Source organism: Poromitra crassiceps, assembly GCF_964638095.1.
Source record: "Poromitra crassiceps genome assembly, chromosome: 13".
NCBI classification, from domain to species: Eukaryota; Metazoa; Chordata; class Actinopteri; order Beryciformes; family Melamphaidae; genus Poromitra; species Poromitra crassiceps.
In genome coordinates this window covers 6,627,495-6,640,996 of record NC_139644.1, presented here as the reverse complement: position 1 = coordinate 6,640,996, position 13,502 = coordinate 6,627,495, and the positions used below count along the sequence as shown (strand labels likewise).

The 13,502-nt window shown below is 43.2% G+C and overlaps 1 protein-coding gene across 1 annotated transcript; it reads left to right on the top strand.

The window, feature by feature from the left end:
- Positions 1-324: 324 nt before the first annotated feature.
- On the top strand, positions 325-11,183 carry LOC310787899 (katanin p60 ATPase-containing subunit A1-like; the record flags this gene model as incomplete). Its single annotated transcript, XM_083649353.1, has 10 exons — positions 325-483; positions 7,367-7,506; positions 7,731-7,899; positions 8,459-8,574; positions 8,745-8,850; positions 8,930-9,088; positions 9,476-9,602; positions 10,226-10,360; positions 10,528-10,654; positions 10,985-11,183. The coding sequence occupies 10 exons, from the start codon at positions 325-327 to the stop codon at positions 11,181-11,183; spliced, it is 1,437 nt and encodes a 478-aa protein (XP_083505479.1).
- Between the last annotated feature and the right edge of the window lie 2,319 nt (positions 11,184-13,502).

Below are 13,502 nucleotides of genomic sequence, written 5' to 3'. Positions count from 1 at the left end.
TACTTTTTCTCATCTGATATTTGTGGGTCAACATTGGACTAATATAATCTTGTTTGCTACGAAGGCAGTGTTACATCAATATAGGCAAAGAAACAAAACATGTCAACATTGGCAAAATGCAAACTACCGGAAAAATTCAAATAAAAGCGGAGTCCAAAATAGACGTCATTCCCAAATAGACGCTACACAGGGCTACACATGTGGTAAATAAACGCCTGGGCTACTATTTGAAGTGTTATGGTCCCCGGCAATGACTGGCTACATTCTCAATCGGCTACAGATTTACTTTTGAGTGCCGACTTGCTCTCTGTCTCCTCCACTAGAATGGATCTGGAGATCAATGAGAACGTGAAGCTCGCCCGAGAATACGCCTTGCTGGGAAACTACAGCTCGGCCAACGTTCTCTATCAAGGTCTACTGGAGCAAATCACGAAGTATTTGTTCAGCGTGCATGGCAGCAGTTTGAAGCAGAGATGGCAGCAGGTAAATATAATAATAAAATATAATATAAATCCATGCATAGCGCTAGTGACTAAGAAAGCTGATCATATCACTCCAGTTCTTAAGTCCTTACACTGGTTGCCAGTGTGTCATAGAATAGATTTTAAAATACTGTTATTAGTCTATAAATCACTTAATGGCCTAGGCCCAAAATACATCACTGAATTGCTCCCACGTTACGAACCATCTAGACCAGAGGTTCTCAAATGTTTTTCAGCCAAGGACCCCTTACAAGATAGAAAATATACCGGGGACCCCCTCATTCTGATTTTGGGCTAAGCTAAATTGTTTCCACAGTAACGTGCTTGACATTTTAATTGATAGGTTTGTTAGATTAGAATGTAATCCATGAACCATTTTAGATTTAAAGCATAAAATATTTTCATTGAACTATGAAGCTTTTGCAACAACAAAAAGTTGTTATTTTTATTTTCCTGAAAACTTTTCGCGGACCCCCTTGCAAAGTGCCACGGACCCCTGGGGGTCCCCGGACCCCCATTTGAGAACCACTGATCTAGACCTCTCAGGTCAGTAGGGTCCAGCTTATTAATTGTCCCTAGGATCAAATCAAATCATGGGAAGGCTGCATTTACCCACTATGCTTCTGCTAGCTGGAACAATTGCCTGAAGACCTCAGATCTGCCCCAACTTTACTTACTTTTAAAAATAGACTAAAGACTTTTATCTTTACCATCGCTTTTAACTGCTGACAGCTGTTTCTCAATCACTATTATACAATTGGTTTTAAAACATACTGCTAAAAGCTGCTGGTCTGGGGGATGGTTCCGTAATATGGATATACTCACAAGAGTATATGTGATGCGTCAGGAGGGACGCACGCGTAAGGGGAGCTTACTTGAGCCGTACTCGTTTTAAGCAAGGTTTAGAGAAAAAAAACAGGCAGTTTGTCGACGGGCAACAGTTGACGCAAGGTACAAGCGGGGGTATGCTTGGCGTCCAAACTGCAGTATAGAGGAAAAGAGGACACCCAGACCTGATTTTTATGTGTGTGTAGTCATGTTTCTTATATAGTCATGTCGGGGGACTCAATATAGATACATTGATTTATTCTATTATGCAAACCCAATGAGTCCTCTATAAGTTTTTAGCTCTTTTTGCAACTGCTGCGCCCGTCGCTTAATGCACTTTTTATACTAATATATATATATATATATATATATATATATATATATATATATATATATATATATATATATATATATATATATATATATTATTTTTGTTGTGATGCTTTTAAATGTCCATTTTATTCTCTTTTATTTTATTTTCCTGTCAACTATTTTATGTGAAGCACTTTGAATTGCCTCTGTGTATGAAATGTGCTATACAAATAAACTTGACTTGACTAGTGTCCTGTTACGGTATTAAATATAAATCATTTCAAATGATTTCAGAAAGGAATATAGGACCATATATAAATTACGCCCTATCTTACGAAAGGACAAGCGTTATCTTTGCTCATTTCTAGCACTCAAAATCGCCCTTTCTTTCTTTTATTGACCACACATAGGGCTTTCACACCGGCAGGGCTCCGTGCCGGTTCCGGTTCCAGAACCCTAATCTGAACTGGCCGGCGCGTTCAGACCGAAAAAATTATTGGTTCGGAACCTGAAAAGTTGGTTCTCAGCGGAACCAAAAAATAGTTGGTTTTCCTTGGGAACCGTGACATCATCAGTGGGCGTGTCTCATTCTAGGCTGTGAAAACGAGTAGGAAGGAGAAGAAGGCAGTGACAACACAGAGAAAAATAATTTGCAGTGGTCTCCTGAGGAAACCAAATGTTTAGTGGCGATTTGGGCATCTACCGAATCTCAAGAAAAGCTAGAAAGCAGTACAAGAAAGAGCAAGTCATATGCTGAACTTGCAGAAGAGAGGGCCAAGGCTGGGTTCACTCGAACGCCAGACCAAATAATTAATAAACTTAGAAAAATAAAAATAAATGAAGAAGGACTACCGAATAATGTCCTCCCACTTTGGTTCCGCTTAAACTGGTGTGAACACGGGCTGGTTCACCAGAAAGCACCAAGGTTCTGAGACTCCAGAACGGAGCCAGAGCCAGAGCCAGAATAGTCAGGGATCCACAGGCCCAAAAGCTCAAGAAAATGGGTTGAACCTGACATGGCATGCTATACTTTTTTTTTGTGTTTTATCTATTCATTTGGACATCAAGGTCCACTGAATGAGAGGTCTGCTCTGTCGGAAACCTCGCGAAAAAAAGTTGTGGCCATTTTTGGATATGAAGCCTTTATTTTTTTACCGAAAAATGTGAAAGAGTTTTTTTTTCCTCAAAGTCCTCAGTGGGTTGCGTAAGCTGTCAATAAATTCATCCCAGGTACACAGAACATGTGTGTTGACAACACCAAGTTAAGAAATACACTTACAAAACCTTTCCAAATGATTTATAGCCATTTTCTATTACAAAAAAGCACTCGTTTTTTGAATTTTCTCCATTATTTTCATCTTTACTTTATTAGTAAGCAATTATATCGTGAAATATGACATCAGCCAATGTGTCATTCTTTTCAGCAGATATTATAGTCATTCCACACTAAAGATGATTAAAATCAACCCAAAATCAATGGATCTGTGGTGATTTTATTACCTTTATGCTCGAAATTCCTCGAGACATGTTTTTAGTTTTAACAAAACCCTGTACCCCAAAGACAATACGTGTAACACAAGAAATTCAAAACAACAAAATGATTTTAATCACAAAATGTACACTGCATGACAAGCCAAGAAAACAATTATTGTTATACAGCTTTGGATAGATTGTGACCAGTATCTAGAAAACATTAAATTAAACATTAGCTGAACAAAATTATTGAACACAACACATTAAAAAAAGAAAAAAAAAAGACTGGCAACAAGGTCTATAATATAACAAAATTAACTTTGCAATGAACAAAATAACTCAATCACTGTCACTGTCTTCAAGTGTGAGAAATAACTCAATCACTGTCACTGTCTTCAAGTGTGAGTTCAATCCTTGAACATTTGTTGGGGTCCCCAGTGCAGAGACATGCGATGACACACTTGACATTGGCTCTCACACAAGAGCATCCTCGGGCACACATGCTTTTCTTGCAGTGACAGTATTTGGTGTGTTTGAATTCTGCAGGTTTTGCCTCCTTCAGCATCATGCTTGCCATCAGCTTACCACTGACAAGCTCTCTGCCGAAGTCAGTGGCAACAGGGTAGGTTGGTTGAGACATGTGTGCTCGCTTGCATACAGCCAACTGATGCAGGGCTCGGCGAAGGGGTAACTGGAACGAAGGCATCTTCGGTAGGTGGAAGGCAACGCATGTCTCCTTTGATATTGCCAAAGAGATGGGCTCGCAGTGCATCCAAATTACCACTGAAGTCACTCCTCTCATACAGTGACACCATGTACCGCCTAGCCGCTGTCACAACATCTTCTTTAACATCCAGGCTTTCCCCAGGGTTACCGTATCTGCACAGGGGCAGAAGGTCTTCCAGGTGATCAACGGCAGTTTTGTAGGCGTGCTTTTTTCCTCTTCTGTAGAGATAGCTCACTGTGTCACATCCAGTCAGTAGGTGCTGAGGAGCATGGAGGAAAGATCTGCAGCTTGAACATCATTGTTCACTGCCAGGGCGTCTGCGATTGCATGAGCAGGTAGATATCCATCTTCTTTACCCACAGCTCCTGCAGGCCATCCATGTGTGCAATGTAGTATATGCACATCATGATCACGTCTGTGTCAGTAGCCACCACTACAGCCCGTTTGTGGTGCAGATGTTGTAATGAGTATGCAATGTGGGCAAACATCCTGGTATCTGCCTCCTCATGCTTCTCACAGGATAGTTCTGGAAGCTCAACCTGACAATCTGCTTTTAACAGAACAGTGCGACCAGGATCATGGAAAATTACATGGATGGCCTGCAGGAGCTGTGGGTAAAGAAGATGCAATCGCAGACGCCCTGGCAGTGAACTATGATGTTCAAGCTGCAGATCTTTCCTCCATGCTCCTCAGCACCTACATAGTGACTGGATTCAAGAGTCAAGATTCAAGATTCTTATTGTCACTCCGTAGTACAAGTATCACGTGTGAAATTCTTGTGCTGTAGGCTCCGTTACAACATAGTGCAGTATAGATGCAAGCAATACCAGTAAACTTTTCCTTTTCTTTTCTAGCGTAGACACCTTAAAACATAAATAAACATTCTGTTTGCACAGGTGCAAATAACATAGGCATAATTATCATATGTAATGGTAGCAGCTGCTACATGATTGTTTATTTGTGTGTGTTAAGGAGTCTCGTGGCCTGCGGGAAGAAACTGTCCCTCAGGTGATTTGTTCCTGCTTTTGGGACCCTGTATCTCCTCCCTGAGGGTAACAGGGAGAACAGGCTGTTGTGGGGGTGGTATGTGTCCTTGATGATCTTCAGGGACCTCCTGAGGCACCGCTGATTGTACAGTTCCTGCAGTTCTGGTAGCTCACATCCTGTTACGTGCTGGGCCGCGCGCCTCACTCTTCTTAGTGCCCTGCGGTCCATGGTGGTACAGTTCCCGTACCAGGTGGTGAAGCAGCCAGTCAGTAGGCTTTCAATGATGCCTCTGTAGAAGTCCCTGAGGTTTTTTGGCCTTAGCCCACATTTCTTCAGGCGTCTGAGTCCGTGTAGTCGCTGTTGGGCCTTTTTGACAACAGTGTCGGTGTGCCCATGTCAGGTCCTGGTGGATGTTGACTCCCAGGTACTTGAAGCTGTCCACCTTTTCCACCACTGTGCCATTGATGGTGATTGGGGGGTGTGCGCCCCCCCCCCCCTCCTGTAGTCTACAATGATCTCCTTGGTCTTGGAGACATTTAGAGAGAGGTGGTTGTCCTGGCACCATTGTTCCAGGGCCTCCACCTCCTTTCTGTAGGCCATCTCGTCGCTCCTGGAGATCAGCCCCACGACTGCTGTGTAGTCTGCAAACTTCACGATGGTGTTCGATGTTTGAGTCGCCACGCAGTCGTGGGTGTAGAGGTCGTACCAGAAGGGGCTGGAGACGCATCCCTGGGGCACTCCTATGCTGATGGTCAGTGGGGAGGAGGTGAGGTTGCCCACTCTAACCACCTGGCGGCGGTCTGTCAGAAAGTCCAGGATCCAGTCACACATTGCTGTGTTTAGTCCCAGGACCTTGAGCTTGTGCTGTGACACAGTGAGCTATCTCTACAGCTAGCTCTACAGAAGAGGAAAAAAGCACGCCTACAAAACTGCCATTGATCACCTGGAAGACCTTCTGCCCCTGTGCAGATACGGTAACCCTGGGGAAAGCCTGGATGTTAAAGAAGATGTTGTGACAGCGGCTAGGCGGTACATGGTGTCACTGTATGAGAGGAGTGACTTCAGTGGTAATTTGGATGCACTGCGAGCCCATCTCTTTGGCAATATCAAAGGAGACATGTGTTGCCTTCCACCTACCGAATATGCCTTCGTTCCAGTTACACCTTCGCCGAGCCCTGCATCAGTTGGCTGTATGCAAGCGAGCACACATGTCTCAACCAACCTACCCTGTTGCCATTGACTTCGGCAGAGAGCTTGTCAGTGGTAAGCTGATGGCAACCATGATGCTGAAGGAGGCAAAACCTGCAGAATTCAAACACAGGAAATACTGTCACTGCAAGAAAAGCATGTGTGCCCGAGGATGCTCTTGTGTGAGAGCCAATGTCAAGTGTGTCATCGCATGTCTCTGCACTGGGGACCCCAACAAATGTTCAAGGATTGAACTCACACTTGAAGACAGTGACAGTGATTGAGTTATTTCTCACACTTGAAGACAGTGACAGTGATTTAGTTATTTTGTTCATTGCAAAGTTAATTTTGTTATATTATAGACCTTGTTGCCAGTCTTTTTTCTTTCTTTTTTTAATGTGTTGTGTTCAATAATTTTGTTCAGCTAATGTTTAATTTAATGTTTTCTAGATACTGGTCACAATCTATCCAAATTAAGCTGTATAACAATACTTGTTTTGTTGGCCTGTCATCCAGTGTACATTTTGTGATTAAAATCATTTTGTTGTTTTGAATTTCTCGTGTTACAAATATTGTCTTTGGCGTACAGGGTTTTGTTAAAACTAAAAACATGTCTCGAGGAATTTCGAGCATAAAGGTAATAAAATCACCACAGATCCATTGATTTTGAGTTGATTTTAATCATCTTTAGTGTGGAATGACTATAATATCTGCTGAAAAGAATGACACATTGGCTGATGTCATATTTCAGGATATAATTGCTTACTAACAAAGTAAAGATGAAAATAATGGAGAAAATTCAAAAAACGAGTGCTTTTTTGTAATAGAAAATGGCTATAAATCATTTGGAAAGGTTTTGTAAGTGTATTTCTTAACTTGGTGTTGTCAACACACATGTTCTGTGTACCTGGGATGAATTTATTGACAGCCTACGCAACCCACTGAGGACTTTGAGGAAAAAAAACTCTTTCACATTTTTCAGTCAAAAAATAAAGGCTTCATATACAAAAATGGCCACAACTTTTTTTCGCGAGGTTTCCGGCAGAGCAGACCTCTCATTCAGTGGACCTTAATGTCCAAATGAATAGATAAAACACAAACAAAAAGTATAGCATGCCATGTCAGGTCCTCTCAAATTTAGGGTGACTGGATCCCTGACTAGAACCAGAACCGTGTCTGTCTGAAAGCGGTATGAGTCAATACATCGAAGGACGTGTTTCAGCCACCCAGTGGTCATTAGGGGGAAAGGGAGATTTTGAGCACTAGAAACTAGCAAACATCATGCTTGCGCCTGCCCTTGCCCTTGCACTTGCAGTGGGCATCAGATATGGCCCTGCTCTCTTTCCTGACATTTTGCTGTTTTTCACAGGTGTGGCAAGACCTGAGTGAAGAGAAGAGGCACGTTCAGGAAATCATGTCTACTCTGGAGAGCTTTAAGCTGGGCACACCAGCCCCCTCGAAACCAAGCAAGTTTGTCTGTGATGTGAGGCCTGTAGCGGTGGTGAAGAGGTACTAGAGTTTTACTGCGTCGATTGAGCGTCTATCTCCATTCACCACCTTTCACATTTTTTCAGACGCTGGTACACGGAGAAAGGCAGGAAGTGACGTTGACTTTGGCTCTCTATTCACAACGCTTAATCATTAAATGCAACTGAAAATCAATGGCCCAACATAAGTGTTTTGTTGTAAATGTATGACTTGAACGCAGCTCCTTCTCACTCTTCTCTCTTCAGAGCTTCCCCTGCAGCTAAGAAACCCGACAGGCGGCCTAGCCGGCTCAGTGGGGGCGTGAGAGCAGCACAGGTGCCCCGCGGGGGCGGGGCCAACAGTGACCGGAGCAAACCTGCAAAGAGCAAAGACAGGAAGGAGGCAAGAGAGGCTCCTGGCAAAGCAAAGGATAAGGTGAATTATTTATAGCCTAAACCACCATGATCACGTGATCACATGAACTCGCAATCGGTTTGGTGCTGCGGGTCAATATGGTCTCCGCCCCACCCCCAGTCATTTTCAGAAATTGAAAACGTTCAAAGGGCCAATCAGGGACCTGCTTCGTAGTTGACGATGTAACCAGCCAATCAGAGACACCGCTGGCAACAGTAATTGCGGCTCCCGAAGCAATGAGCAGTAACATTTGTCGTTTACAAAACCGTAAGTGCTTATTGCAGAAATGGGCTCAATAACAATTGAACAAGAACAAATTATGCACCACCAGAGTTTGTGGGCGGAAAAGATGTTTTCACCATTCTCTCAATTTGGATTTGACTGGATCCGATGCTGATTGGATGAAGGACTGGATTTGGCGACGCTGAATGGCTGAAGGAGTTGTCTGTCTGTTGAGTAAATGAGTAAAGCCGATTTGGCGAGGGCCCATTCACTAGCCCTTTTCAGGGGCCAAGCATTTCTGTGAGCTGGCCTGATTCAGACCCTGAAGGAGGAATAATGCTATTTGTTTGCCTTCCAGAACAAAGCAGATGTTCAGGAGAGAGAGGCGAAGAAGTTTGATGGGACAGGATATGACAAAGACCTTGTGGAGGCTCTGGAGAGGGATATTATATCTCGAAATCTCAATGTTAAATGGTGGGTGTTGTTTCAGGCTTCATTGCATTTGCAAAGCTGGTTGGAAATCTGCCAAGTGGCCTTTTAACCTGAGCTGTTTCCATAGGGATGACATCATTATGACATGTTTCCGTAGGGATGACATCATGTTTGTGTAGGGATGACATCATTATGACATCATGTTTCCGTAGGGATGACATCGCAGACTTAGAAGACACAAAACGACTCCTGAAAGAAGCTATTGTCTTGCCAATGTGGATGCCAGAGTTTTTCAAAGGCATACGAAGACCTTGGAAGGTACTGATCCAAATCTATTTTTGTTTATTTTTTGCAATGCATCGATAACACCGATGCAATGACACCATTCTCATTTTAGGGCGTGCTAATGGTTGGACCTCCAGGCACGGGAAAAACGCTCTTGGCCAAAGCAGTTGCCACCGAATGCAGAACCACCTTCTTCAACGTCTCCTCCTCCACTCTCACCTCCAAGTACAGAGGAGAGTCTGAGAAGCTGGTCCGTCTTCTCTTCGAAATGGTATCAAACATCACATTTGCTTGGTAGTCTGTTAGAAAATGATCGTGCTGCATTGTGTTGTTGGGTGTTTGCAGCAGGCTTAGCGCAGATCGTATACTTGTTATCAACAGGGTTCTTATGCAAGTTATGCAAAGCCTGGAATTATTTTATTTATTTATTTCTGCAACGGATGTGCGATATGGCCAAGTTGTCTCCAACTCTTGAGACAACTTGTTTTGAAACGTATCACCCCATTGACAAATTAAGATTCAGTATTAGACTCAGCATTCATCTAAATTACTTATGGATATTAGCTATATGTTCCAAAGCAGAAATATAAGGCCTGACTCAAACTGCAGTATTTGAGCTTTCTCAGTCTGTACCCCGTCACGGTTGGTCTTTGTGCAGGCTCGCTTTTACGCGCCCACGACCATCTTCATCGACGAGGTTGACTCCATGTGCAGCCGCAGAGGAACTTCAGGGGAACACGAGGCCAGCCGCAGAGTCAAGGCAGAGCTGCTGGTGCAGATGGATGGTATCAAGATCATTCAATGTTCTTGTATGCACTTATAATTAGATTAGCCTTGTATGCGGTTTAAATGCATTTAAAATCATTAGATTAGGTTTGAATACAGTTTAAACCTGTTATAATTAGATTAGCCTTCTATAAATGCATATTAAATAATTAGATAGCCTTGAATACAGTTTAAAGAGTTATAATTAGATTAGCCCTGAATACAGTTTAAAAGTTATAATTAGATTAGCCTTGTATAAATGCATATTAAAGCCTTGAATACAGTTTAAACGGTTATAATTAGATTAGCCCTGAATACAGTTTAAACGGTTATTAGATTAGCCTTGTATAAATGCATTTTAAATAATTAGATCAGCCTTGAATACAGTTTAAACAGTTATATAATTAGATTAGCCCTGAATACAGTTTAAACAGTTATAATTAGATTAGCCTTGTATAAATGCATTTTAAATAATTAGATTAGCCTTGAATACAGTTTAAACAGTTATAATTAGATTAGCCCTGAATACAGTTCAGTTATTAGATTAGCCTTGTATAAATGCACATTAAATAATTTGATTAGCCTTGTGTATATAGTTGGTCTTCAAAGAAGTATCTGATGGCTGTTTGTCTCTGGTGCGTAGGTGTCGGCGGAGTGTCAGAAAGCGACGACCCCTCAAAGATGGTGATGGTCCTGGCTGCAACCAACTTCCCATGGGACATCGACGAGGCTCTGAGGAGACGCCTGGAGAAGAGGATCTACATCCCCCTCCCTTCAAGTACGCAATCATCTAATGATTTGCAGTGTAGGCCCAATGAAGAATGTAATCAACTGTTGGTGGCTCACCGAACCATGTGAGAGGAGAGTTTGTTCACCTGTTTTGCAGCTGTAAGTGATTGTAAAATTGTAAAATTGCTGTGCAAACGTGTGTGTGTGCGTGTTCAGCCAAGGGGCGAGTGGAGCTCCTGAGGATCAACCTGAAGCAGCTGGAGCTGGCGGGCGATGTGGACATGGACCAGATAGCAGATCAGATGGAGGGATACTCAGGAGCTGACATCACCAACGTCTGCAGGTTAACACATCTCCACTCTGTTCACGATATCTGACCATCTTCACTGTAGCCTCTCCACTCTGTTCACCATATCTGACCATCTTCACTGTAGCCTCTCCACTCTGTTCACCACATCTGACCATCTTCACTGTAGCCTCTCCACTCTGTTCACCACATCTGACCATCTTCACTGTGGCCACAATTTGTCTCAGAAAAGCTTTATTGGTGCCAAGGTAGCTCTGATCAAGGTCCACTCCCTGACATGAGTCTGTGATCACCGCCATTATATATCGATACCCAATTTAGCATGTTCATTTCCCTGTGTATCTAAAGCCTTCCTCTGCACTGCAGGGATGCCTCGCTGATGGCCATGAGGAGAAGAATCGAGGGACTGACGCCAGAAGAAATCCGCAACATTCCCCAGGACGAGATGCACATGCCCACGACCATGCAGGACTTTGAGTCCGCGCTGAAGAAAGTCTTCAAGTCAGTATCTGCTGCTGACCTGGAGAAGTATGAGAAGTGGATCGGAGAGTTTGGGTCCTGCTAAATATGTTGACAAGTCATCTATGTGAGACTAGATAACAATGGTTGGCACTGGGTGTGCATCTTCACTTTCACAAAGTCTCCTCACTTTTTGTAAATGTTATTTTTCTTCCCGATATTTCATCACCAAAGGTTTATTACCTTACTTGGAAAATGCCACCTCTTCACTTTTATCATGCAAATAAAAATTTAATAAAATAAGGTTAAAAATGTGTTATTTGTCTTTCTGTTTTACATGGATATACTGTCTTGTTGAATCTGCTGTCTGGGTGTTCTTCCGTTGACCCAAAAACTCCTTACAACTGATGGCTTGTAATATTGGTGACTTGGGAATTTCTTTAATCTATGAGTTCTATTCATATTAAAAAATGTCTCAAATGTAATGAAAACTAGGTTACTGCTAAATGACCACAGATTGATTAAAGTTCAAACATTCATAAACAAGTATTTCTAAAGAACAGGAGGTGCTAATGAAGTGGGTGCATTATAATATAAAGTGTATGAAATGCATGACCGGTCACACCAGGAGCAGTGTCTCTTCCTCTGCGCTGGGCTCGGAGCTGCAGCGCCGGCCCCTCCCACCCCTCACAAATTGCATCGACTTCCTGCCTGGCAGCTCGGGAGCGGCAGCACGCTGGAACAGAAGCTGAATCTTATCGATTCGGCGTGGCCATGGTGTGCGGCCGGTGTGTAACGGACTCGCCTGTTAACAAGGACGCTTGTCAAACTGCGTGGGCTTTGGCGTTGCTTCGGCGTATAGTGTTAACGGCCACTCTTCCCCCTCCCTGCAGTCACTAGGTTTTCCCATGCACATGTCTTTTCTCTGAGGTATCAGTGCAATCTCCCTCTCCCTGACCTCCCCTGCTTTTATCACCTCCACAAACACTCACTTCCTTAGTTCCTTCCCAAACACTCTCTCTGTTCTTCTCTCTCCATATCTCTCCTTCTACCTCTCCTCCTTATCTCCTCATCTGCCTCCTTGCCTTCTCCGTTCCTCCTCTCTCTGATTCCATCTCTCCCTCACCTCCTGCTCTCTGTGTGTTCTCTTCTTTTATCACTACTGTACTGTGTGTGTGTTCCACACTCCTCCCTCTGTAGCCCTTTCCTCTTGCCAATTGCTACATAGCTATTCTTAGCATGTCTCCTCATAATTACACATCTCTCTCCCCCTCCCACTCTCTCTCTCTCTCTCTCTGTGTGTCTCTCTTGTAACTCTGTGTCTCTCTCTCTCTGTGTCTCTCTTGTAACTCTGTGTCTCTCTCTCTCTGTGTGTCTCTCTTGTAACTCTGTGCCTGTGTCTCTCTCTCTGTGTCTCTCTCTGTGTCTCTCTTGTAACTCTGTGCCTGTGGCATAATCCTTGAAGCTTTATCGCCACACAGCCTAAATACGCAGAATGAACCTTTAATTAGCTCCGACAGGCTCTAATGAAAACTGTGTGTGTGTGTGTGTGTGTGTGTGTGTGTGTGTGTGTGTGTGTCCTCCCGTAAAACTTACTTTTGTACTTTTAAAACTGACATGCGGTTAATCGTGCATTCCTTTATAACTGGGAACTGGTAATCTTACGGTTCAAAGGTCATGAGCTGGGACGTGACGTCACTAGAGCTGGTATTTCCCATTCCAAACTCGTAGGAGCCTCAGTAGCCCCGACCTAAAAAATCCAAGATGGCTGCTCCGCGCAACAACAGTAGCTATAATCGTAGTAAATAAATGCTGTTTATTAGCACTTCTGTCTTGTTTGTGTCTCATTAAATCAGCTGTACACACAGCACTGACTAACTTCTATCTGTGTGGACATGTTGCTGCAGTGTTTGTATGTGCAAAATGCCGCGAAATGCCTTGTTATCAACTGTTATTGCAAACAGTGGCTAGCCTGGCTAGCGACTGGATCTGACCAGTGAACAGTGAACTTCCCAGCTCCAGTTTTCTGCATAAAGGAACGGGCCATAACTCCTAGTCTCGACATGAGCGTCCTCACAATCCAATATTGTATAGTTAAGCACGATCCGATTACAATCCAATCAGCCAGGACACATTGATGCCAGGTGTAGAGACTGTCTGAGACTGATGTGAATTGAATCACACCATGGCCTTCAAAGTTTCCAGATTAATGTGCTCTAGGAGTGTGGGAAGATCAGGAAATGCTGTTCTGAAGAATCATATATATATATATATACCTATATAAATTTGTCTGGGAATATTTCTAATTGAATTGTGGATGCACACTTACGCTACGTGCACACTGCAGCGACGTTTGTTGCGTGTAGATGCCTCTTGCTCTATTTAGCACACATTTATACAAAAAAAGGAAAAGATTCATTCCTGC